Source organism: Magnolia sinica, chromosome 18 (genome assembly GCF_029962835.1).
Source record: "Magnolia sinica isolate HGM2019 chromosome 18, MsV1, whole genome shotgun sequence".
Classification (NCBI taxonomy): domain Eukaryota; kingdom Viridiplantae; phylum Streptophyta; class Magnoliopsida; order Magnoliales; family Magnoliaceae; genus Magnolia; species Magnolia sinica.
The window spans coordinates 45,908,471-45,935,558 of NC_080590.1; the positions used below are offsets into that span (position 1 = coordinate 45,908,471).

The 27,088-nt window shown below is 39.3% G+C and overlaps 1 protein-coding gene across 4 annotated transcripts in view; it reads right to left on the minus strand.

Annotated features, from left to right (window-relative positions):
* Window positions 1-766: 766 nt before the first annotated feature.
* The window catches only part of LOC131233997 (uncharacterized), a 41,934-nt gene continuing 15,612 nt past the window's right edge, over window positions 767-27,088 (minus strand). Inside the window, exons 4-13 of one of the 4 annotated variants that reach the window (XM_058230939.1) lie at window positions 22,950-23,064; window positions 20,797-20,934; window positions 9,340-9,435; window positions 9,139-9,252; window positions 5,195-5,263; window positions 4,934-5,004; window positions 4,544-4,637; window positions 3,567-3,731; window positions 3,366-3,455; window positions 767-997 (exon numbers count right to left, since the gene is read on the minus strand). In XM_058230939.1, the coding sequence (XP_058086922.1) occupies window positions 905-997; window positions 3,366-3,455; window positions 3,567-3,731; window positions 4,544-4,637; window positions 4,934-5,004; window positions 5,195-5,263; window positions 9,139-9,252; window positions 9,340-9,435; window positions 20,797-20,934; window positions 22,950-23,064 (1,045 nt within the window). In that variant the 3' untranslated portion in view covers window positions 767-904. Of the gene's footprint in view, window positions 998-3,365; window positions 3,456-3,565; window positions 3,732-4,543; window positions 4,638-4,933; window positions 5,005-5,194; window positions 5,264-9,138; window positions 9,253-9,339; window positions 9,436-20,796; window positions 20,935-22,949; window positions 23,065-27,088 lie in introns of those variants that run through there. The other 3 variants (XM_058230940.1, XM_058230941.1, XM_058230942.1) reach the window with 3 other exon arrangements.

Consider the following 27,088-nt stretch of genomic DNA (forward strand, 5'->3'; position numbering starts at 1 on the left):
AAAATCCTTCATATCAAAATGTTCCTGAGATTGTTTCTTTCAGAATATGGGCTTTACCTTCCCCTCTTATTAGCATACGGTGCACATACAGCATCAATAAGACCTGATCCTATGTCTCATGTGCACTTTGACAAGAAACAAAATGTCGTCAATGTCACTAGGATTATTTTATTTATTTATTTATTTTTGCTGAACTTCACAATATGGAACTATTTCAATACGCATATACACGAGTGAGAAATTAGATGCATTTTAGCTCTGAAATACTGCTCCTGTTGTAAGAGTTTTGTTTTCTACATTCTTTTGAGCATGCTCCAAGACAATTATTCAAGCACCAACAAATATATTTATGATCTTTACCATTGTTAAAAGGCTTGTCAACTTGGATCGACTTGTTCAGCCCTGAATCAAGTTAGGACTTGCTTGTGTCAAGGGTGACCCAGGGTATCAAACAAGATCGGTACTACTGAATCTGGGTCGACTTGGATGGATTGAGTACTACCAAATCCGAGTCAACTCGGACAAATAGAATTGGACTTGTCTGAGCCATAAACCATGATTTTTACTGAATTTTATATTATGGAAATTGTTTAAAGAAAGATGGATAGAATAAATTAAGAAATTACCTGAATTTTAGATGCAAAATATTTGATCTTCCATTGTAAGATTGTTGTTCTATATGGTTGATCGCATGCATTAAGATTTCTCTAGCATTTGGTCAAATTTTCCATAACAAATTGACGGAAATTGAAGTAAGATTCGAACCGTACACAATACTAAAACATGTACAGGAGGAGGCAAAGGTAAACTGAATACATCAGTTTTTCAAATTGGAAAATGACAGTTATAGTTTTACAACACCTGAAACTATCTATACAGTTGGTACGCTACAGAACCATGTTGGTTATGATTTACAGAGTTGCCTCATAGGTGTGAGCAGTCTTGCAAGTGGAAGCGGCACGTATGCTTTAACCAAAGTCCCATTCTCCATATATTCCTGAAAAAGAAGAAATCATGTCAACAACGAGGGAATTATATGATCCTTGAGGCAAATAATATGCAGTGTATGTTCAGGTTTTCAGTTTGTACAAGTGGGGTCCCTACTCACGCGTCATGGCTCAGTGGTAGACTGTGCATTTCAACACTGAGGTCATGGGTTTGAGTGCCCATGTGGGGTGTTAAAAAAAAAAAAAAAATCCGTTTGCACTAGTGGAGCCCATGGTTTTGCGATCCATTGCATTGGTCTGTTGAGGTCCAGTGAGGATAGATTATTCCCTTGAAATCTCCCAGAGAAAATGATTCTAGCCACCAATATTGGGCCTTTTTCAGTTGAATGTGAACAGATGCTGCATTTCTAACTGTCTATTTGCAGGCTACAAATTGAAAGGTTGGGATTGTCCTATTGATGATATTTACAGGGCATGATCAATTGACAATGAATCCTAACATAGCAATGAAGTGGATCAGTGAACCATGGGCTCCACTGGGGCAAACTGAAAACCTGTGTATGTTGTGCATATTCTCACCTCGATGATCCCATAGTTCCTCTAGCATACTTATATGCAACTCTTCCTACCAATGTTATAAGTATATCATTAGAAGCCGAGGATTTGGCTATTTGGGACTATAAAAAGCAAAAGGAAAGAGAAAGATTTGACTATTCAGGACTGGAAATAGCAAACAGAGTGAAGGGGATATGAGCCCCTGCAGAAGCAAATAGTACTTAATAGTTACAGATTAGATGTCATCGGATTTTAAGTTGAACCCAGCTTACTACTGACATAAATAGGAGAAAACTGGGAGCAAAAAAGTTTAGAGAGGGAAGGTCAAGAACAAACAGGGAATGAGGAAATTCCAGGTATAACTCTAGGCCGTACACTGCACTTTACTTTTAAACTTTTAAGACTCAAAAGGCATCTTCGTCCCTTCACTTGAAGAATATTACTGGTAAGCTTGGAATGCATGACATACATGCACCAGCTTGAGGGGGAGTTGTTAGTGTACACAGTTCGTGGTGTACGTAAGAGCACCATATTGTGGGAATATCTTTTTTTATTTATTTTTATAGCTTTGCCAGGCACACAATAAAGCTCATGTACATGTCACACATGTGCCAGCAGGCACAATAGATCTGAGATCCAATCCATCCATCAGAACGGCAGCACTATATTGATGCCCTAGCTCAAGAATTGGGTTGATCCACTGGGTAGGTGGGCCACAGTTAGCAAAACAAATGCATGGCTCTGAAAAAACTTGGCTGAAGTTTTCCACTCCATCCATTTGTTTCTGATATTGGGGCTGAAGTGATGGATGGACCTGATTTATTTTCAAGAAATCATGTACAAGGTCGGACCAACCTGATGGATTGATTGGATCTCGCACCTATGTGCCATACTGGCACATATGGCGTGTAAACAAGCTTTATTGCACGCATGCGTGTGCTTAGCAAAGCTCTTCTTTTGATTACATTGTAGTTAATTCTACCTTATCATCTTGTAATCCAGGTTTATTATAAATGAAGGTTTATTGGAAGGTGAGAGCTATCAAATCCTCCCTTATTTCTTTCTATATCTCCTCCTCTGCGTTTTCTTTTCCTTTTCCTTTTCTTTTTTCTTTTTCTTCTCTCAAACTACAAAAATAGTAGACAGTCTAAGAAAAAATAATTTGAAAGATGAGAATTTTGTTGAAAAAGCAAACAACACAAGGACAACACACAAAAAAGAAAGAAGCACAAAACACGGAAAAAACAACAGAAACAAAAGAAAGCCAAAAGCTACAAGGAGGCTGCCGCAAACCCAACGAACAAAATTACGGGGCCCAATCCAGGAAGAGAACTAAAACTCTAGAGAACACTCCCATGGCTGAGACTGCTTGCAAGTTCTTTTACCCTGTTCAGTGTTTTTGCATATGTGTATCCTACTTGATAGCTTGCTGGCCTAATTTTTTTTCATTGGTTCATGGTACCTCAGCTGATGCACTGATCAAATATTCTACAGCATGCCAGGTTGGCACATGTGGATGCGTGTATAGGTGCATTTGAGGCTAGAAAACCTCATGATTTACATCATAAATAGTGCCCTAGAGAAAACAATAATGGTATAGGAAGATGTACAGTAATCTCTTAATTAAAGATGCCAAGTTCACAATACTCATATTAGAGACACGAGTTATCAGCACTTCACCCAACCACCAGCATGAGAGCGTGATGTTGCCCATAAAAATATTTTTAAAAAAAAATGCATGATGGCACATGTGCATGTTCACTAAAACAGTTATTTGACAACAAAGAAACATTTAGTTATCCCTTTCCAGACACTAGAGAAACCAAGTTTGCATAGTTCCACTTGTTCAGGAATGATACTCACAGTTTCCTGTACCATTCCAACCTGATGTATGGTATTGAGGAGTTCCCCCTTCTCATATGGGACCAAAGCTTCCACCCATACCATAGAGTCCTGTTATAAAGCAAGTTCTTAAGAATTTACTGGTGGAAAAGTACTCTTCAAGTCAACAACTAACAAAAACTAGCTATTGTTAGGGAAACAACTTAGAAATCTAACCCATACTTTCAGTTTTTCTTGAACAGCATTGCAGAAATCCTGTAGTCCATCACCATTTAGAGCTGACATGCAAACAATATCTCCTCTTTTCTCTGCTTCCATTTTGATTTTGTGAGGATCACTAGCTTTATCAACCTGCAATAAGCTGTGAGCAATGATGCGATGTCCAACCTTGACAACAGTTAATTTCTACATTAGACAATGCTGTCATTTTTTGTATCATACATTTCTGAAATCAGCACAGGTTGACATTATTGGCCCTATGATACCCGGATACGGATATAGATAAGCAGCAATTGTGAAATGACTGTATTTCTTAGAATCCCAGACACATAAACAGATACAGGGATCCAATTTTTAGCATTCTATTTATATTTAATTATATGATTTTTACTTAAAACATATGACCTGTTTTATTAACTATTAGTTTTATTGAACAAGGCATTGCCTTTCTATCATGTTAGATTCAATGAAACAATTAATCTATCTACAGTGAGAACTTTTGAAACATTGTACAAATATGCATAAATACGTGTGTATGCATGAATGAATGTATTATGAGTTGCATACAAGGAATCATTAAGATGTAGAAGAAAAAAAAAAGGCCTAATACAATATGATATGTTCAAAACATAGCCTAAATATATCCCACAGGTATCAGGTACCAGTATTAGCATTCAATTGTCACATGATACACTTGCATGTACAAGCATCTCAGCACCATAGTACAGGACATTAATGTTAAAATGGAATGATTGCCGAACTAAAAAGAGCAGTACATGGGGATATTCGCATTTCCACATTTCTCAACAAAAGAACAATAATGCCATGTGCTTGTCCCTAAATTTATCCCACAAACAAAGAGATGTAACTGTTATCATACATCTAATGCAGTGTCTCAAACAGAGGAAAAAGAAAATAAAGTATTGCTGGACCAAACAAATTGAAGAAAGAACAACAAAGGAAAATATATCAAGACATACCTTGTTCCAAACCATTAGCTTCGGAATTGATGCAACATCTAGTTCAGACAGAACTTTGTCGACAGCATCAAGCTGTTGCTGAGCTAGTGGATGGCTGAACTTGGTTACAAAACAGATTATAAGTAAACATGACCAATCAGAATGCAAAAGAACCATATAACAAGGTTTGAAATGGGTGTGTTACATAACATATCGTTCACCATCGATACCATTACGTATCGCCCTGCGGGCTGTTTCAGGACAATACAGGGCTGATACACCCGTATTGTTCATCTTGATACTGCTACATATCAGGCGATATGTACTGACTTCAGATGATACTTTAAACCTTGGTATGTGCTATTTTGTTACCTGAATACAGGTCATCAACAGGCTCATAAAAAATTGTACCTGATATCCACAACATGCACCAAAAGCGAGGACTCTGATATTTCCTCCAGTGTTGCTCTGAATGCAGCAACCTGTAGCAACAACCGGTTTAACAATACTGGTGAGAATTCAATGGCTTCATATTCCTATGATTGATTTGTTGAGTATCCAATAGAAGCTCTTATTTTAGAGCGTCCATGCCAAACCAAATCAGCCAAGTTTAGATATGAACCCAAACATACAAGTATAATTGGCAGATTTTGAAGTTCTAGAAGAGCTTACAAGTGTAGTTGGTAGCTTCTGGATGAATCCAACAGTATCTGTTAGGAGAAACTCCTTCCCATTATTGATCTGTACAGGATGCCAGCAAAAGAAGAAATTAGGGGAGAAAAGAAGGCATAAAGAATGTACTGCTACAATAATTCTGGCAAGAAAAGCAGACTACCATACACTGCACAAATAGGAAATACAGCAGGAACATTCCATAACCAAAGGATATGATGCCAACTGGATTCAACAAAGTTTCTGCCAGCAAGATGCTCAGAAGGCAATTGGAATTAAGAGGGACCGAAGAACTCATATAAACCTTCACTATGAGTTTCGGGTAAGGATGTAATGCTAATCAATGTTTTAAAACCCGGACTGGACCCCAGCTGCCGGTCCACCCAAGGAGACCTCTTCAGATCCATTCCAGCCTAGAACTCTACTTAAGAAAAATTATAAAAATGAAAGCATTTAAGGAGTAATCTACAAGTAGTATAGTGGTTACGAAGTTTAGTTTTTGAGTACAGGTCATGATTATATATATATATATATATATATATATATATATAGAGAGAGAGAGAGAGAGAGAGAGAGAGAGAGAGAGATGCTCTAATGCAGGACTGATGCATGAACTAAGTAACATGTGCCATCGAATAGCCAAATTAAGATATTTAACAAAAAAACATAAACATTGTTATAATCATCACAAATATCATGAAAATCAAAAGAAAACCATGCATAATCCTAGCTTAAGCTACCAACATTGTAACTCAAGATTATTAAATAAAAAGAAACTAGGATCTAATGGATGTAGAGACATCTAATTAGCATAGGGTATAGTCTATTTCAAAATAGGAAACCTAATACAACATAGGGTGAAAATTAGGGTTTGGGTAATTTGGGAAAGTAGGTAAATTGGAAATTTTAGGTTTAGGGTTGGGGTTTGGATTGCGGATGGGTATGGGAAAGTTGGGTTTGGGAGAAGACGAAGATTTGTGATGGGAGAATTAAGAATCTGAAGGAAATACCTGGATGGGGAAGAAAAAAGAAAATGGTGTGGGGATAGATTGAGACATCGTACCTCTGTTGATGAAGATTAGCCTCGCACCAATCTTCCTTCTAAATTGCATAGAAGTATCTTCAAATCACATGAAGATAGGAGAAGAAAACAAGAGCCTCTCTCCCTCTCTAAAAAAAATAAAAATAAAAAAATTTATATATATTATCACGAAATTCAATGAGGGAGAGGTCACACGTCCTCCTCTTTTTATAGATTCAAGAAGTTTCAAAAATTACAAAAATCCCCGTCTTGTGAACTTTAACGAAAATAGCCCTAGTCTAAATAAAATCAACTAAAACACTCATAATGTATCCAAATATAAAATAATAAAAAAACTAAATCATAAAATATGATAAAGTCTAAAATTGATGTGGACGATCAACAATCAACGACCCGATCATGTGATCCATGCAATCCAATGACCCGATCGTCGTGTCCTTCCGATCCAACGGTCAGGATCACTCCATAAAGTAGCTCATGTGCATCTTCTCAGTGTGGGGTCTTCCAAATCATTGTTGTCATGTGCGATCGCATATGCACATATCCATATGCAGATCGCATATGCGATCATGGCATATGCGATCTGGCACATGCGATCACATATGTTGCATATGCGATGTATGCGACGCATACAGCATATGCGATCGCATATTGGCCATGGCACATTGAATTTTTAATTTTATTTTTTTGCCAAAAAAAAAAACATTTTGTCTATAAAAAGGCTTCCAAATCTCCTCTATTTGCAATATTCTCACTCCAAAACTCTCTTACTCTATTTTTCTCTTACATTTCTTAATTACAAGTGGTCTTAATCTCCCTCTCTCTTGTATTTCCTACTTCCAAGTGATCTCTCTCTCTCTCTCTCTCTCTCTCTTGGAAGTTGGAAGATCAAGATTCAAGCACTTTTAAGTTTCAAGGAAGACATCTTGTTGATTTTCTACCATAATAAATAAATAGCTTGTTGATTTTGTTGTTACTTCTTGTTAACTATATTGTTAAATGTGGATGACTTGATGTTTAATTCATTGTTTAATTGATTTTATTTCTTTCAAATGTATTTTAAATATGTAAAATTAGTTATCTATGAACTTAGAAAAGTTCTCCTCAGTTTCTTTTTTTTTCTTTTTTCTTTTTTTACAATTTTTTGAATTTTTCCCTAAGACATATTTTTTAATTTTTCAAAAAAAGAAAAGAAAAGAAAAGAAAAGTGATCACATATGTGATTGTGTGCGATCGCACATGAACGCATATGCGATTCGACAACATTGTTCCAAATGCTCGCACATGCACATGAGGTCTTCAACACGATCACAGGTACTCGCCTAGCCACAGGGAAATCGGCAGGACCTTCTTCCTCCTCTGATACGTACGTAAGGGTGTACGTGACATGATGTCCTTATCATGCTCACCTGCGACCTTTGCACACGTGTCATGGGCCTAAAATCCGAACGGTTCATGTGATGTGGCACCCCATGAAACCCCTAGGGACCAATTTTCACCATGATCCAAAACTCTGGTGGGCCATAGAAAAGAGAGATGCAAATCAAGGGAGGAAATTGTTTTCTTTTGCGATGGCACACCAAAGTTTTGGATCAAGGTAAAAGTTGGGCCATGGGGGTTTCATAGGGTGCTGCATCACGTGGACTGTTCAGATTTTGGGCTCACATCACATGTGATGAGTTCTCAAAAAGTTCTCATGAGAACTCGTGAGAATTGGTGCGTAGCTGAGCATTGGGCTACACACACACACACACACACACACACACACACACACACACACACACACACACGCTGGTCTCTAACCTCATTTGGTCGAGGTTTTAAAATTCTAGTACTAATGATGTCTTAATTGATGCAGATATCCCCACTTATTATTGCCTTAAGGGTATCTTTATCCTTTTCTACTGATATTTCATTAAATACCTTCTTGTTCTATAATTCCTCTACAAGCCAAGAAAGTATTTTATCTGCCGTTCGTTTTACAATCTACAACCACTACCACACCAGAATTTGAGCTTGTCTAGCATGCAGATTGGACATTTCAGAAAACCAGGAAGTATCATAGGTTTACTAAAGTCAATTCATATTTTTTCCCAAACCACTTAAGTTTTGCAAATTCTAAGGAAAATTTATAACATATTAATTACATATCTACATCATATGCTTCTTTGTGGTATATGTAATATCAACATCATAGCCTTGTCCCAATCATTTGGGGTTGGCTTCTTTTTCTCGTGATTGCATGGCAAAATTTCAATGACAGGCTCCCTACCTGACATCAACCCTTCTTTACTCAGGCTTGGGATTGGCTCAAATCTCTACAAGGCATAGTTACAAATTTTATGACATATAAATACATATATAAATAATTCTGCCTGGAAGCATAGATCCCTGGCTACTCAGAGTGGGATTGGAGGAAGGACTTTCATCTCCCAGTGTGTATCCCACATGGGTGATCAGGTGCTCTCTGCTCCCCAGTTTTATTTGATGAGAAGCTGATCAGTTTTCCTGCCTAATGAATCTCCTGCATGGCCATGGCTGTCTTTGGCGGTTAGAGACAGATTGGTTTGGAACATTGACAGTTCAGATTGTTTTACGATGAATCACCAGGTGAATGGCTAGTACTTCATAGTTCGACTTGAATTTAGAAACAAAAGCATGACCTCTATGATAATTTTGAACTTACTTTTCCATTGAGAATCCAAATGCAAAATTACATGAGGAAATATCCGCATTCCAACAACACTAACAGGTGCTGCATTGATTCTAGAATTAAGTGATAACTTGCCACCTATATCGCAAGCCCTTTTTCTTTTGAATCTACCTCCAGCAATAACTTCTAAATGAGGTGATTTCGCAAGAAGCTTCTCACTCCAAGGATTCTTTAAAAAGATTAATTGACCTGAACTCTTCTTGTAGTCGGATCCAGTGTTGCAAACAGTCGATCCTCTGCTAGTACATTGGCTCCAGTCAACCGATTCAGGAGCGTACTCTTTCCAGCATTTGTGTATCCAACCTGAAATATTTCACAATGCATCATACATCAAGGATCACTAGTTTCATGACTCCAACGTAATGTCAAATGGTCCACATTTCTGCTTACCAAAGACACTACAGGGACTGGTACAGATAAACGGCGGGTGCGATACTGCTTTCGATGTTGTCGAACAGATTCCAACTCTTTTCTTAAAACACCAATCTGTTGAGGCCAAAGAGTTGGGAATGGCACAACATAGTTATAGATGAGCATTAACAGAGGCAATAGAAACTTCACACACACAAAATCATATTTCTTTAGTATGAAATGCTTCAACATATATGTAATATAATCCAATTCCAATGTACCAAGACACAGCATCTCTTTTCAGATATGAACCAAAAAAAGATTATAATCACAAGCAAGAGACAAATTAATTATTTCCCCTTTGGTTCCACTATCTTGTACAAACCAAGGCCTCCATTTGAATGGATTGGCTATTGGCTCCACGTGCATTAGGATGCATATGGTGTCATGCTGTGCCAAATCCATACAAATGGAGGCCTTGGTTTGCACGAGATAGTGGAACCAAAGGGGACCATGTGATGTCACAAGCCTCTTCCAAATAAGAAAATCCTATTTGTCACCACTTCACCAGACCACTGTAGGGTGTTTGCCTATCCAGCTGAAAAACGTATATGCATGCTAGTGCGCACAACTCTAAAGCAATGCTAAAATAATTACTGAGCATGCTAGTGCGCAACGGCTTTTCAACAGCCATTGCTTGTCTGCTTCAAAGCCTATAGGAAAATGGGCTAGAGTGCGCATACGTTTTGAAGCTTGCTTGCTAGCTTGAACGCTTATTATGTAAAACAAACTAGCCAATCAGTAGTTTTGAAGCTGAAAACCACTTATCACACAAAATGCCCGCATCAGTAAGGCGCTAGCACGTTTTATTATGAATGCTTTTCAGCCAGCAAGCTGAAAATCCGTTGCGCGAAGCTTGTTGGGGAAAGAAAATGGTAAGTGGGCAAGCGGCAGAGGTGGCTATGATCGGAAGACAGTAGTCAGCGGAGCTAGAAACAATGGTGTTGATGATGATGTGGAGACCTGACACATGAATAGAGATGAGGCCCGGCAATGGTGGATGAGGTTGACGCTGCAAAACAGGGTTCTTGCAATGGAATGGGGGTGGCAGATGGGCAGCAGTGACGGTGGCAGTGCCTCCATTACCAGTGATGCTAAAATGAAGAAGGGGAATGGGAAGGGAGAAGGGGCTAGGGTTTTGTAAACAGAAGTGGCCCACTAATTGTGTCGAGGAAAACAAGTGGCTGTTGCTGCAGCGGCGAGGAGGGCAGCGATGATGAAAGCAAAGGAGTTGGCTGCCGGCAACGACATCAGTGTGACTACCAGCAATGAGAAGGAAGAGAGAGAGATCAGTGGCAGTGATTGGTTTTGATGATGCTGATGGTGTTGACGTTGGGTGGCAATCAAAGGCCCCAAATTGTGAGCTCTGATACTATGTTAAACAACAAGAGACTACTACACTGGAAAATGCATTGTATCTATTCCATTAACAATGAGAAGAATATATAGAAGAAATGGGAGATCCTATAGAGATCTATAGGAGATCCTAATAGATACACTTATTAACAAAATATAAAAGATAATCTTAATTCAGGAAATTACCCTAATTTACCTAATTTACTCTATCATAGGGAATTGAAATAGTGCAAAAATTCCTAAAACAGAAAGTGGGTGTAAAATCAATCAGGTCAGGTCTAACTAGTGGCTTCCAAAACATAAAGTAGCATATAATATTCTTTAATAGCGTAATTCCTCGGGCCAACATGGCATAACGATTAGTTATTAGAGAACCTACTGTAAATAAGGAGATCACTATTGTTGGATGTATGAATGGTAAACAGTCTAACTCATTGGCTTATGACCTTTTTTACGTAGGGGTATTTTAGTAAATGTGTTATTCTTGTTAATAAAAGAGAGCTTAGCTGTCTCCCTACCTTCCTCCCTCCCTCCCTCTTCTTTATCTTCTTTTATTCCTTTTATTTTGTGACACCTATACATGCGGAAGGGTCAATTCCTTTCTATGTAGGGAAGTCGAGGAAATCGGGTTTCAACCCTGAAGTCAAAGAAATCAACTTCCTTATCTTCTTTTATTCCTTTTTTCTTGTGACTTATATCAGTGGAAAGGTTCTATAACTTTCTGCATAGGGAAGAAGAAATTGGACAGGTTTGGTGGAATGTTCTTTTTGCAAGCATCCAACTATTAGAGTAGCCACCAATCCAATAGAGGCATTAACTTATTCAATACAAGCAAAAAAGGTTGAATGCTCAAAAGATGAGAGACGGCGACGGCGAGAGAGACTTTAAGAGCAGAAGCACTAGAGCGCTGTCATGATTCAAGGACGACGAGTGAAGGCAATCGAAGGGGAGGGGAAGAAGCAGATCCTAGAGTCTAGAAGTGCGGGAGAAAATCTATATTCAGAGAAGTAGCAACGACAAAAGAAAGTCGGGTCAGAGGGATGTGTCAAAGGGGTCGAAGACAGGACAACCTTGAAGCTTAAAGGATAACAACAACCCCAAGGGGCCTAGGGCAGAAGCAAGTCAGGCAGAGAAGGAGAAGTCACAAGGGAAACATCCAATAGGATTTTAGGGGGGGTCTTCAAGTGGTCTCTAGAGGGCCAGTGGGAGAGGTCTCAATGCCCGAAGAGGACCAGATGGTGGGTGGGAAAGAAGCTTCCAACACCGGGAACTCTAGGACCCATTCCAATGCTCCCCACCCCGTTTGTTGAGAATTTTTCAACAGTTTGGACGGATCTGAATTTCAAGTGAGTATTTGGACGATTTAAAAAAGTAGCTTAGGTCATTAAACCTTGAAGGAAGGGATCGGGCGAGTTGAGGGGTTACACTTTTGTCCACTTGGAGAACTCGAAGGATGTGGAGTTGGTCTTGAAGAATATGAATGGCATACGCTTTGAACGATCGAAGCTAATTGTTTAGAGGGCAAAATACAAGCCCGATTCGGTGAACCAACAAATTGCAAATAAGGAATTGATGAAATGGCAAGAGGTTGGGATGAGGGCGAAGATAGGGGTTGAACAAGCAGGGCATGAGGTGGGGCCGATGAAGGGAGGGGTAGCTAGGATAGGGGTCTCATTTCGAGATGTGGTGTTACTGAACTAGAGGGGAGCTAAAGGCAACGAGTGGGGGGAAGATCATAGTAGAAGAGGGGATGGGGAGGAGTTGTGGGGGAGGGTGGTGAGATGGCTATCGGAGGAGCGTGGCGGTGACCCAGTGGTGAGATTCCTTCCGACCATCATTATCTCAACATTGGAGGCTCTCTAATGGAGTCTGATAATGACGGCGGATGGGTCTTCGATCAAGGTAGCTAAAAGATGAATGATTGTGAAAAGGGGGTGTGGACGAGACCCTATTCCACATAAAATGCCTATTAAGTAGCGAGTTATGCTTCTCTCTATGAGTCAGGAGGCGAATATTGATAAGGTTCTTATGGAAGTGGCTCTATGGCGGAAGGATCCGATCGTCAGTTTGGCCAGATGGGTTAACAGATCAACCTTTGGATGGGAAGATGAGTGGTTCAAACTCTCCAACATCCCATTTGAACTGTTCTTCCTCAAAACCTTTTTGATGATTGTCTCTTCTTTTGGGCACAACTAATGGAGTTGGATCTGGTGATGGAGAAGAGCGATGAGGTGAGATGGGCCAAGCCACGGACATTGTTTGAAGTTTCCTCAATATTATCGAAATATCCCCAATATTATCTGTATCTCTAGCTCGACAATAGCGATAACATTGTATCGATATAACCAATGTATTGCCAATATTTTCAATTGTGTAAATTCTAGTTTTCGCTTATATTGCCAACGTATCGATATCACCAATATTTTCGACTGTATAAATTTCAGGCGTCGCTTGTATCACCAGTGTATCGGTGATATTTCAATAATATCGCCAATGTATCGATATCGCCAAAAAATTGTTTATTAAAAAAATTCCATTTCAAAAATTTTATAGGCGCATGGTTGTATGCATTGTTCAATTTGTCAGTGATAATGTCGATGATATCGCGACACTATCGTTATCATAACATGGGCAATATCGAGACCACAACCTTTTGTTTTGTTTTCAGTTGTCAATGATTTCTTGGCAAAATATCATGTGTTGTTGATATTCTGAAATATCGATGGAAGGTTGGATGGTTGGATGGTTGGATTGATTTCTCACAACATCAAATGCTTTTAGGCCCCCATTAAATGGAAACTTATTTGGTACGCATTCTGTTTGCAAAAGAATATATATATGCAAATATGTATTTTAGCATCTCCTAAAGTTTCACTTAAAAATTCCACAGTTTTCCTCATTTTCCCCACATTTTCAGTTATCAGTGATACGATCAGCGATATCAATATTATTTCCATATCCCTAGCTAGCGAAACTTGTAGCGATATTGATACTTCGAACACTCGTTGCAGGTGATGAGAAAGTAGATGGTTCCAATGCTGGATAGAGTCTTCATGGTGGTTGGGGAAGTCAGGATCCCTATCTTAGTGGAGAGAGAGAGTAAGAGTGACACCCCATCAACATGCTGAAAGCATTGGAAGTGGATTTTATCGATGTGGGGAGGCTAGTAATGGGGGACTTACATTGCCTAGCGATGACGGTGTACAACTTCCCATCTCTCACGGGGCACTGGAGAGGGGTTTAGACACGTGGCGATCATCAACCACGTGTGGAGGAGAGGCTAACGATCAAATGGAGGTTGGGCCACATGTGATGGATGGTCACGAAAGATTGACGGTTTAGAACAAGGCTCGGTATCCTGACTTGTTGGTTTGGGCACCTTTTGAATGCTCAGTTGGCATCTTAGACGCCAAGCCTCTGATTTTGTTAGGTTTGGAGCTGTAGGCTTCGCCTTTGCTAGACACGTATCTCGAAGGATTGGGTTTGGCGAGGTTCGAAAGTTTGAATTACACTTTGGAGACACAAGTGCCTCAGTCCACAAGTGTGACTTTATGATCGGAATTCGCACGTATGGTTTCTCCCTTAAGTGATGGGGTGTGCCTCAACGACTTATATACCTACTCAAGAGACTTTTTTTTTTTAAAAAAAATTCTAGAGCTACATGGTATGAAGTCATCTTTCGAGCCTACACTCATGATGGAGATTGGTTGTCCGACCCCTTTGGAAATTGATATGGATGACGAGCTTCCTACAGTTGATGATTCTCTAGCTCTGGTTCTTATTGAAGAGCACACAAACTTCAGAAGGTTGGTGCAAATTGAATCTCCTTGAGGCAACACCAAGGGTTATCGCAACAGAGCTATCAAATGAAGGATTGGATAGCAGGAAGCATGGGAAGTGTTGAACATATCTTCTTAATGTGCGGTGGTAATGAATAGAGGAGAAGAGGCCTCGATTTCGTAGGTTGAAGCTTCTTCGTTTCGGGTTGACGTCAACATTAGAAGCTAAGTGGAATTAGTGGAAGGCAAGTGGTAGGTCAGGAGGGAATTGATGCACGTGGGGCAAGCTAGTTGGGGTTACTTTTGGTGATGGAGACAAAGATTATTATGATCTTTTGTAGTTCGTGGAGGCTCATGGTGGAAGGGGGCAGCTTGTTGTATCCCCAAGGCAACTCCAAAGACCTTCATGTAGCAAAAGAGAATTGAAACATCTTCATTCTTCGATTTCTTCTGAGGATGGAGTTAGAATGGGGTGCAGGGCAAGATCCTTGTCCAAATGAGGATCCTGTCCTAGAATGTGAGGGGCTTAGGTTCCAGAGATGAGAGAATCTAAGTTCGGGATGTTTGCAGAAGGGCAAAGGTGCAGGTGTTATGTTTTCAAGAAACAAAGCTTTCTGTTTTTTAGTTTGGATTATTAGAGTTTGTTTGGGGCTTGAATGGGAAGGATTGGGTGTTTGTTGAGTCGATTGGGTCTGCTGGGGGCATTTTTGTGGCTTGGGATTCAAATATGTGGAAGAAGAATTCTTTGTTGGGTGGCAGGTATTCTTTGACAGTTTTTGTTGTTAGGGGTATCTGATGGGTTCCAATGGATGCTTACGACCGTGTACGGGCCCTTTAAGAAGGATGCCTTTTGTGATGAGTTGAATTTGGCCAAGGGATTCAACAACCATCCATGATGTGTGTGTGTGTGTGTGTGGAACCAAATTCACTTACAAAAATCTTCAAGGGGAAAAGCACAGCACGATAAGTATGTCAACTTTCTCAAGACGGGTAAAATTATTCCCTGGAAAAAGGTACAATGAAACCAAAGGAATGTTGAATCAAATGCATCAGTTGGACATTAAAGTGGAACATATGGAGGTTACAAAGGATGAGAAATATCTTCGTGGAAAGCTCGGGCTAGATTATGCTAATATTATCAAGGAGGAGGAACTCAAATGGAGACAACGTGTCTCGGGCCACTTGGCTTAAAGAGGGGGATTAAAATACAAATTTTTTCGACAACATAGCAAGTGCATGAGATAGATGCAATAAAGTGTGTAGTGTGGTGGTGGAGGGGGATAGGTTTGATGAAAAAGATAATGAGTGCAATGCGATTGTTAGCTTTTATGAAGATTTGCTCACTGATGAAGGTTGGAAGAGGTCTTCTTTGGAAAATTTGCACTTCAATGTTATATCTTCAAAGGTCACTGAATCGCTTGAGAAGACCTTCTTTGAAGATGAAGTCAAGAAAGCTATGGATGCTTTGATGAGAGAACACCTAGTCCAAATGGGTTGCCATTAGCTTTCTTCCAAATTTTTTGGAAGATAGTTAAAGGGGATGTTTTGGAATTCATGAGGGGATTTTATTCCCAGGGAAGACTATCCAAGGAAATAAGGGCTTCATTCATAGCGCTTATTCCAAAAATCCCTGGAGTAGAAAACCTAAAAGACTATCGACCCATTAGTTAGATCGGGAGCATTTAAATTCTTGCAAAGGTGCTAGCCACAAGATTCAAATGGGCGTTTTAGGGGGTCATTTCCAACAATCAAGGGGCTTTTATTGAGGGAAAACAAATCATTGACAGTTTACTCATCACCCAGGAGTGCATTGATGCTAGGTTCAAGCAAAGATTGGGAGGAATAGTGTTTGCAATATTGATAATATTGGCCAATATTATCGATATCGCATGTCAGCGATACGAAATCGGTGGGTAATAACAAAAAAAAAAAAAAACTTGTTCCTAAATATTGACGATATCACAATATATCGCGTGATATCAACATTTTTTTAAAAGCTTTTTACAATGTATCGACGATATATGTCGATATCAAAAGATATTGTCAATACCTCATAAGAAACGCACGTGCCCTCTCCAAAACGCCAAAAATTGATTTATTTTTTTTCCAAAATTTCTTCAGATTTCTCTTTTAACCTCTTAGTGGGTGAATTTCGGTCCGTCTTTTGCTTGGATTTGGGAGAAAAACCTACATTTGAAATCAAAATCAAGATTTTCTTGCATTTGGAGGCGTTTCTCATCCGGTGAGTAATTTTTCATTTTAATCCTCTCTTTTTTTTCTTCTTTTTTTTCTTCTTTTTTTTTAATATTTAAATCATATAAAATGAGTGTGAAATCATTTTTAAAAAAAATTAAAAAAAATCCATCATTCTTCATGTTTTGCATGGAAAATCAAGGATTTCAACCTTCGATTTCGAGACTTGAGTGTAACTAGCGTGATTTGGGGAAATTTTAAAATTTCCCCAATTTCTCCCAAATCGCTTGCAATGTTACACTCCAAACATGAAATCAAGCATGTATGAGGCTTGATCTGCTAATTTGTTAACTTTTTTTTTTTCAAATTCCGGAAAATAAAATGATTTCTAATTAAAAAGCAATAGAAAATTATTAAAATATTATTATTTTTTTTCAAAATTTCCTTTCATTCAACCAGTTGTGAAATGAGACTAATTTCAAAGTATTTAGGAGTGTTTGATTAAATGATCTTCACATACACTCTATGTGGGTCTAAGCTACAGCTAGTCACATCATTCATAGGTATATTTCTTAACTTCTACTTCTTATTTTGCTTTTGAATGAATTAGTTGTGCTTTCATACATGTTTTGAATTCAATTTGAGTATAGTTGCATTAGTTTAGTCAGACAGTGCATAACTTAGGACCCTATACCAAGGAAGCCCATTATGTGCACCTTTTTTTTAATTTTTTTTTTTTTTTTTTTTTTTTTTTAAATGTTATGATTTAAAGGTGTGTATTAAAATCTTTTTTAACAATCCCTAAAGTTTCATTGAAAATTTCAACCAAAGGACAGTCTATAAGTGTACACTGCGACGATGGCTCCATACGGATAAGAGCGGGGTAGATGGGTTCTCTATTTTCAGATCACATTTGTTTTTAGAGAATTTCCTCTACCCTTATCTGGAGGTGAATCAGAATAGGAACGCCCTCACCTCGGAGGGGCTCTGTTGCCCTTTTGATCAGGTAGATATTATTACAAAGAATCTTTGTAATACTATCTATCATCATAGCATCTGAAATAGAAATTTTATTAAAGAAAAGTGGCCTTTCAAAGCCCCCCTTTCCTAATTAAAAGATACTTTCAGCTCCTTATGTGCTCTTAGCTCCTCTGCTATTAGTTTAGTATGGTCCGCCCTTACTCAATTCAGAATCCTTCCCAATGTTTTCCCATGTTTCCCAAAAAGTGCTATTAATTACGCGATACAAACAATATATCCTGTGCGATTACCGATACATATCTGTATCCCAAGGGTGCGATACGTAACGCGACACTGATATTTCGAACACTGGGAGGCATGGTGTGCAAGCTGGATATAGAGAAAGCTTATGATAATGTGAAATGGACTTTTTTAGGCTACATGCTCGGGAGGGTTGGTTGCGGGTATGAGTGGAGGAGGTGGGTCAAGGAATGTACGAGGTCTTCCAAGTTCTCGGTGTTGGTTAATGCTCTCCAAACAGTTTCTTTCAAAGTTTGCGTGGTTTAAGACAAGGAGACCCCCTATCCCCTCTCCTCTTTGTGGTGGGGCTGAGGTTTTGAGTAAAATGTTGGATCGTAGTCAACAAATCGGCATCTTTAGTGGCTTTTCTGTCAGCAAATTAAGCCCCCCGGTATCACATCTCCAATTTGCTGACAACACGCTATTGTTTTGCATGGTGGAGAATTTGAGAATGGTTATCTTGTGTTTTGAAGCTGTTTTAGGGCTGAAAGTTAATGCCACTAAAAGTGTTATGTTAGAAGTTCAGGTGCCTAAGGAGGAGCTCGCGATGCTTGCCTTGGTTTTTGGCTGCAAGGCAGGTGACTTCCATCCACGTATCTTGGATTGCCTCTTTGTGTTGGCAAACCGACTAAGCGCTTATGGGATGTGGTAGTTGAGAGGGTGGAAAGAATGCTTGCTAGGTGGAAGAGTAGGTACCTATCTTTGGGGGGTTGCATTACTCTGATCAAAGCATCTTTATCTAATCTCCCCGTGTATTTCGTGTCTCTATTTCAGTGACCATAGTCAGTTTTGGACAAAATTGACAGGCTAAGGAGAGACTTTGTGGCAAGGGGCGGAGGAAAAAAGGAAGTTCCATTTGCCTAAGTGGGACGAAGTTTGCAAGACCTACGAGTGAGGGGTGGGCATTAAAAATCTGGGAGCAATGAATAGGGGAAGTGGATGTAGAGGTTTACGACGGAGGAAGATGCATTGGCGAAGTGGATGTGGAGGTTTGAGACGAAGGATATTATTGTTAGTAAATATGGGTGCAACGAAGGTGGTTGGTTCACAAAGATTCTTCCTTGTATAGGGCTTCTTCAATTTAGAAAGGGATTGTTTTGGTTAAACCAAGTCTTGTTAAAGGGGTGCAGTTCATGCTTGGGGATGGAGAAAGCATCTTCTTTTGGAAAGACATTTGGATTGGGGAGGAACCTTGGCACTCGCGTTTCTCGAGGAGTGTCAGCTTATCTGTGAACCGTAATGTGCTTTTGGGGCATTGCTACTCAAGAAATGGTGCTAACGTCATGTGGGGCCCTCCTTGTTGCCTTTACATGTCTGATGAAGAGGTGGCAGAGTTGGCTTCTTTGTTGAATCATATCAAAGTTTGCCACCCGTCCATTGGTGAAAAGCACATGATGTGTTGGCACATGGACAAATCTGGATGTTTCTTAGTCTGGTCCTTTTACAAGATGCCTCACTCTTAAGGTAGCAGTGGGTCTACTAATGACTCTAATGATACCAAATTTATTTGCCCCTCTGAAAGTTGTGGCGTTTGTTAGGTTGGTTGGTCGGGACAGATTCTTGACTGTGGATATCCTCCAGAGCAGGGAATGGTTCTCCCAAGAGTTCTTTTCTTGCACTGTCCAATGGCTACCTTCTTGTGGAATAGCATCCTATCCACTTTCCACATCAGTTGGGCTTGCCCGAGCTCTATTGACTTATTCTTTTTTCATGGCACGGGGTGGATCTCAAAAAGGGGTCGAAAGAAATTTGGCGTCTTTGCCTCTTGGCAGGGTTTTGGGTAATTTGGGAAGAAAGGAGTGGGAGATGCTTTCGGACTTTGAGCCACTCTCTTGGGTGGGCCGTCTTAAAAGCAAGGGGCCTAGTTATTGAAATGATTATTCTTTCTCATGGTCTGGGTGGTTGCTTGCCCTTCGTTTGTATAGCTCCTTCGCCTTTTTGGCACTTGTTTATAAAATTTTTGTTATCTTTCAAAAAAAAAAAGTTGAAGAAATTGGGTTTCACCCAGAAGTTAAGTAATTCTGATGTCATTTAATTTGTTGCTTAATTACTAAGAAGTACAACAAGAAGAAAAACCATGAAGATTGTAAATAGGGATGTAAGGGGATAAAAAACTAAAATAATAAATGAAGATCATATTTTGGAACCTAAGGGGAATGGCTCAACGGACAGAGATCTTACAAGAAATTGTGAAGGAAAAGGAACCATGTATTGATGCTGCAGGAAACAAAGATGGTAAGGTGGATGACGATACAATTAGGAGATCTGGGGAGAAAAAAAATCTCTACCAGCTAGAGGAGCATCTAGGGATATTTGATAATTTCAGGCAGTGAGGTTGCAAGAGCTTCATTTCAAGTAAGAGCTGATGTGAGTAAGCTTGGGGAATGTTGAATGTCAATAATGTCTTGTTTTTTAGAGAATGATTTCAACTGGATTTCGACATTTATACATGGACCAACTTAGAGAGAAGGCTATTCATTGAGGGGGGTGGACAGCATTAGAAACAGTTGGAATCTTCCGTGGTGTTTGCGAGGAGACTACGACCAAATTTTCACATGAAAAATTAGGACAAGTGCACATCAATTCCATCATGACATTGTTCTATGAGCTTATGAACTATCAAGGTCATCTGATTCAACAGCAAACTAATACCAAATAAATAGTTAACATTCAAACTAATACCAAATTAATAGTTAACAATCTCAAATGCTTACAAAATCCAAACAACTGAAAAGGATTTCACCAAATGATTTAGAATTCCAAATATATGAGGGGAATGGTCTAATTTTTTCCAAACTGCACAGATCACAAATGATTTTTGAATTGGAGTGCACTGCTAGATACTTACCTGAGTTCGTAAGATACGCTTGTCCACTTCGATTTGTTTCTCACCCATCCCCTTGACCCTCCCTCCTGCCTGACGCTCAAGGTGAGTCCACATTTTTGTCAGTCGTGGTAGCTGGTACTCCATCTGTGCCAATGCAACCTACATGACAATACTCTTTTCATATTAATTGAGTGAACAAAAACACTAAATGCCTCTAATCTCAACATGATCAACATGCCATATCTACATTGCCTGTAACACTTTGCTTCATGTCTTGTAAGAAAGTCAAAATCCAAAATAAAATAAAAATTCAGGGACTCGAGATAGTATTGAATAATATGATGTGGTCTGGTACAACAAGTCTATTGAAAACCTTTGATCATTTCCATCTGCCAACACCATTTAAAAATAATAATTCGCATTGGCCGAGAGAGAAACAAAGAAGCCTGACAATGAGAAATTAAAACAATGTGCCACATAAATAATTTTAACATGACAAGTTTCAAAAATACACATGCTTACATTTATATCACATGTTGGTCGAGCAGTGAGGATGGACGATATTGCAATTGTCATGTAGCTACAGTACAATAATGTCAAAATAGACTATGAAAGCGATGCCGATGTTGGTAAACCAAACCAGGATCTGCAATCCAACCACAATAGGCAAGGGGAGGACTATGTCATGCTCACATCCAGTGGCAGAGATGGTAACTGAAATTTATTGAAAGCCAACAAAGGAAACAAAAACAGACCAGATGGAGAGAAATCATCCACTCAATACAACAAAAACTGCAATCCCCAAGAACCTTCAAAAGTCCGTGAAGGCATACGGAAAAAAATAAAATAAAATGAAGAAGAAGAAGATTTACAAGACTGCTCAATTGACCATCCATCTTTTTGCTTTCAAGAACACCTCAACAGAGGAAGTATCCCGAAAGGTTATTGTTTCATTCATGCCAGATCGTCAAAGGGAGCCCTCACAGTAACTTCAATTCATCTTTTGAACATTTACATTGCTCGTGCCAAACCTGGAAATAATTAAAAAAAAAAAAAAAACTCAATTGACCTAGGAATAACCCACTCTATCCCAAAGAGATCACCAAAAACTACCACCAAACTGAGCTAAAAAACTGCAGCTTATAAACCAATGATTCACTGGATCCATGTCCCTCGTGCACTTAATACATTTTCCTATTAATTAACATCATATACTTCTATAAAAATAAATAAATAAATAAATATTCTATGACCATGACCCTTCTCTAAATCACGGTGGAAACATCTAGAAACCTACAACATGGTGACTGTCCCTCATGCACATAATAGACACATTAGGAATGATCATTTATCTGCTCCTCAAATGATCATTTCCTTTTTCCTTTTAATTAACATCAGATACTTCTATAAAAAAAATAAAAATTCTACGACCATGACCCTTCTCAAAATCTTGGTGGAAACATCTAGAAGCCTACAACATGGTGAGTTTAGTCTTTCATGCTCAACCGAAGTGCATTGAAAATTATTACCATGTTATTTGAAAGAAAGTCGAAATGGTGAGACACTCATCTTTCATGTTTTATCCCAGCTACAAATTGCAGATGTTTTATCATAGAGCTAACTAAAGAATGACTACAGTGGTTTCAAAGCAAGAGAGACATTTTAGGTTTCCCCAAGGAGCTTGCATTGTACTTCGTTTGACTTTTGTAACCTTGTCTGTAGTATTGTTCCATCACTTCTTCTTCTTCTTTTTTGTGTGTGTGTGTGTGTGCGCGCATCTCCAAATGTTACTAATAATGTTGTTGAACTTCTTCTCTAGCAAAATCTGCAACAAGGAAATATGAAAAAGAGGCAATGACCAAACAAATCTATAAAAAGGACAAAAGTAACAAGAAATGTATCATTTTTGTCTTGCACTCTGGAAGAAACTGAAATTAGCAAATGCAAAGTAAAAAACTTAGCTGAATTAGTCCTCTAACATACCTCAAAGGCACCAAAAGCTACATCTTTAACTCATCAGATTCTGCTAGTCTAAGATACACGTTCCTTAATATGTAGAAGAAAAGCTATGTATACCAAATCCTTCCATTTTTTGTTTATCGTAACCCTAAGCTGACCACCTAAGAAGTAAAAATATGGTATCTAGTATGACATATTTAACACGATATACTTGCCTGTAAAGCCGCTTCATGTGTTGCAGCTCGTTGGTTAAAGATATCTAGAATGAGGGCCGTCCGATCACAAACACGAACATTCCCACCAAAAGCCTTTTCCAAGTTACGCAATTGCCTGGAAATATTTTTTTTTAATAAGATCAAAACAAAACAAGAAATTGACACATCTAAACATTCAGCTACATGCAAGGTTTTAAATAATGGTATCGGTCTGCATATCGGTCGGGCATGTCAGACCATAATCAGGTGCATGTCAGATGATAGGGCCCATATTGGCTCTTTTAATGTTTTTTAATGTATTTGCTAAAAATATTCTCTATTGGCTTGACCTGCTAAAAGTCAACCAAATAGGCCATAGTCATACACAAATCATGCAGGGTTCCATAAATTAGGGCCACCATTATATCAAAATGCAACAAGCGAAGATGAAAAAATAAAATAGTTTTCCCCTTCTAATTTTACCGAAAGTGGTTCATTCCACTTTAATTCATCAAATATCACTCAAACCTTGTTTTTTTTTTTTTATCCCAGTGTTCTCCTAAACAGTGTTTGAAGTATCGGTATCGCTACAAGTTTCACTGGCCAGGGATACGGAAACAATATCGATATTGCTGATAATATCGTTGATAACCGGAAATGCGGGCAAACGTGAGAAAAACGGTGGAATTTTCAGTGAAACTTCAGGAGATGTTAAAATGTACATATTTGCATATTTAGAAAAAAAAAATAATAATAATAATAAAAGAAAATAAATAAAAATAAAATAAAAAAGAATGCATATATAACAAGTTTCCATTTAATGGGGCCATAAAAGCATGTGTTGTTGTAAGAAATCAGTCCAACCATCCCATCCGGCCTATTTAACCATCCAACCTTCCATCCAAACATCCATCGATATTACAAAATATCAACAACACGATATTTCACCAAGAAATCATCAACAATTGAGAAGGAAACGAAAAATTGTAGTCTCAATATCGCGCATGTTGCAATATCAATAATATCGAGATATTATCAATGATAAATTGAACATTACATACAACCATGTGCCCATGAAAAAAAATTATTTAACGTTGGCGATATTATTGAAATATCATCGAGACACTTATAATACAAGCATTACCTAAAATTTACATAGTCGAAAATATTGACGATACATTGGCGATATTGATGCATTGACAATACAAGCAACACCTAGAATTTACATAGTTGAAAATATTGGTGATTACATTAGCGATATTAATATGTTGGTGATACTTAGCGATACATTGCTAATACTTGAAATTTCCAATACTACCAACATTATCGGTATCGCTACCAGTGTTATCGGTATCGCTGAGCTGGAGATAAAGATAATATCGAAGATATTTCGATAATATCGGAGATAATTCGAACACTGCTCCTAAATGACACGGTGACCGAAAAAGCGGTAATGGTGCAAAACAAATAACAAATTCCTGGGAAAACTAGGTACAAATAAAACTGATAATAAGTACAAAATCACATACGGATGGATCCTTGCCCTAATACCAATGATAAAGATCCATATGCAAGTCCAATATGACCTAGTTTAGATGAAGAAAGTAAAGAAAAGCTGGAAGAATCATGGATCATATGATTTGTGGCACCAGCAGCTATAACCAAGGAGCTAGAGGAACAAGAAGATGCAAGAAAGTCAGTTAGATGTACTTGTCTTATTAATAGAAAATTTTACTGCCATTGCATCACTGGAACTCTGGGAATTGAAGCTAGACATCGAAATAGCCAAAGGGTGACCAATCCACCCACTTACAAATGGAACTAACCAGACCCACTCTGTGAAGGTGGTTAGTGAATACCACTTGCTCAATGTTCTCAGACGATCGAAGAGAGAGACCCATACCGATAAGTGGTTAAGGAAATGAAGGAGGATATCCCCCAGACCCAAGTTACAGAAATGCTCGAACCAGACTTCTAGATCTACCAGAGAATAACCTAGTCGAATGGTGACAACCAGATTCCATTGAAAGGAATTCCAGGCCTTGGAAAGGATCCTCGATGAAGGGACGACTTGATGGACTAACTTGAACCCTAGCAGGAGGAGTCGAAGACTAGACTCCCAACAAAGCTTCTTTAAAGGAACCAAATGTCCCTCTCTAGTGCTCACCACCTTCTAGCACCGAGGTCAGAGTCTAACAAGGTGGTGCTTGCAATGAATGGCCCTTAGCAAGACGAGGATCCTCTGTTGCACGCAACTCCTAATTTACCTCTTGCGGGCCGAACTGAGTTATTTGAACCCTCAGCTCCTTACTATTAAATCCTGACCGTTGAGACCCTTAAGGGCATCTTAAAGATTTTGCTCCTCCATACTAATGAAAGTGAAACCCCTAATGGATGTCAATCCTCTAACTCTTAGGATAACAACCTCCATGACCCTCCCAAACTTGCAGAAGACATGAGCGAAGTAAAGTTCCATCCACTCTTCAGGGAAGGGATCCACAAAAAGAGTGGGAAACTCACTCAGAGGAGCAACACCCTTCTTCCCTAGCGTTGGTTTTACCCTTCTCCTACCCTTCCTAGTCGGGATCCAGACCTTTGCATCCTCACCTCTGTCGTGGTTTACAATTACACCCGCATTGGAAGCTGTTAAAACCTTTCAATGTTCTCCTACTATCCCGAGAATCAAACCGCCTCTAACCTCTTGTCGAGGTGTTCCTTGAAAGCTGGACGGATCAAGCAAAACACTACAAATCTTCCACGTCGCCTCTTCGAGAAGAAGTGACCCGGTCGACGGGGATGCCCTTTGACATCTTTGTTAGCTCTCTCATGCCTTGAAGTTCTCACCAACCTCGAGCACTATTAATGCAACAACATTTTCACACCGGGTTCGAGTGGGGTGGCCTATAGGATGCAGGGGCATGCTCGGGGCGGGCGGCCTGTGTAAGGCGAGTGGCTTGTGTGAAGTGGGGCTCACGAGGGGGATTCGTCCGAGGTCATAACCCATGCGATGTGGGGCCTGGGCTATGAGATAAAAGGATTGATTCATCATGCTCTATCTATTGGAGCTTTTACAGCAAGTGGTTAATTGTCCTGCATCAAAGTGGCATCAGAGCGGGAGATCTCGTGTTTTAGACTTCTCACTGGGGGTGCTTAATGCAGGGGCATTTTCACACCGGACTCGAGTGGGGTGACTTGTGGGATGCAGGGACACACTCGGGATGGGCGGCCCCTATGAGGCGGTGGCTCATGTGAAGTGGAACCCATGTGAGGTGGGGCCCACAAGGGGGATTCGAACGAGGTCCTAACCCATGCAATGTGGGGCCTGGGCTATGAGACAAATGGATTGATTCGCCATGCTCAATTAGTTTGAGCTTTTAGAGCAAGTGGTTGATTGTCCTATGTCAACTATCCTTGAAGACACCTCCCATCTCCACCCTCGGGTGAGGATTCAAAAGAGCAATGCATCTTCAAGTGACAAGTTGCATGTTGTCTGAGAAAAGGCCAACCAAAACTACGATAACTACATTTTTCCCCTAATGCAACACCCATTCACTCTAATAAACCACAGTTCCAACTACTTGTAGCAAAAATAAAAAATAAAAAATTGTCCACCAATGCAACGCATGGCATATGCATTCAGTTCCTGTGAAGTGCACGGTAGTGCGCGCCCGCGCGCACACACACACATATCATTGCTCAGGTACATAGGCATGGTTCCTGTGAAGTGCACGGGTGCGCGCGCGCGCACACACACACACACACACCCATATATATCATTGCTCAGGTACATAGGCATGGTTCTAGTTGAGCCTAAGTGGTAGGCTTCATGCTATAAGTGCTTATAGGTATATAGAAGTAAATGTGCATTGACAACAAAAGCATTGCATGGGTAAACAGGGTCCAAAATCCTTACAAGAATGAGTTTTAAAAAAAAAAAACAATTGAAACTAGAAAAAAATGAATGAGCCAAAAGAAATAAATATAACTGCTTTGAAAAATTAAAAAATTAAAAACCAAATGAATTCAAACAAAATCTAGTTGTGAGTTAGAAAAAAGGAATGAAGAATACTGAGCAATTCTACAATGCGTATGTCCCTAAAAGAATGCTGTTCTACAGCGGATTTACGGCTTCTGCACAGACAAAGTTCAATTATGGTCCA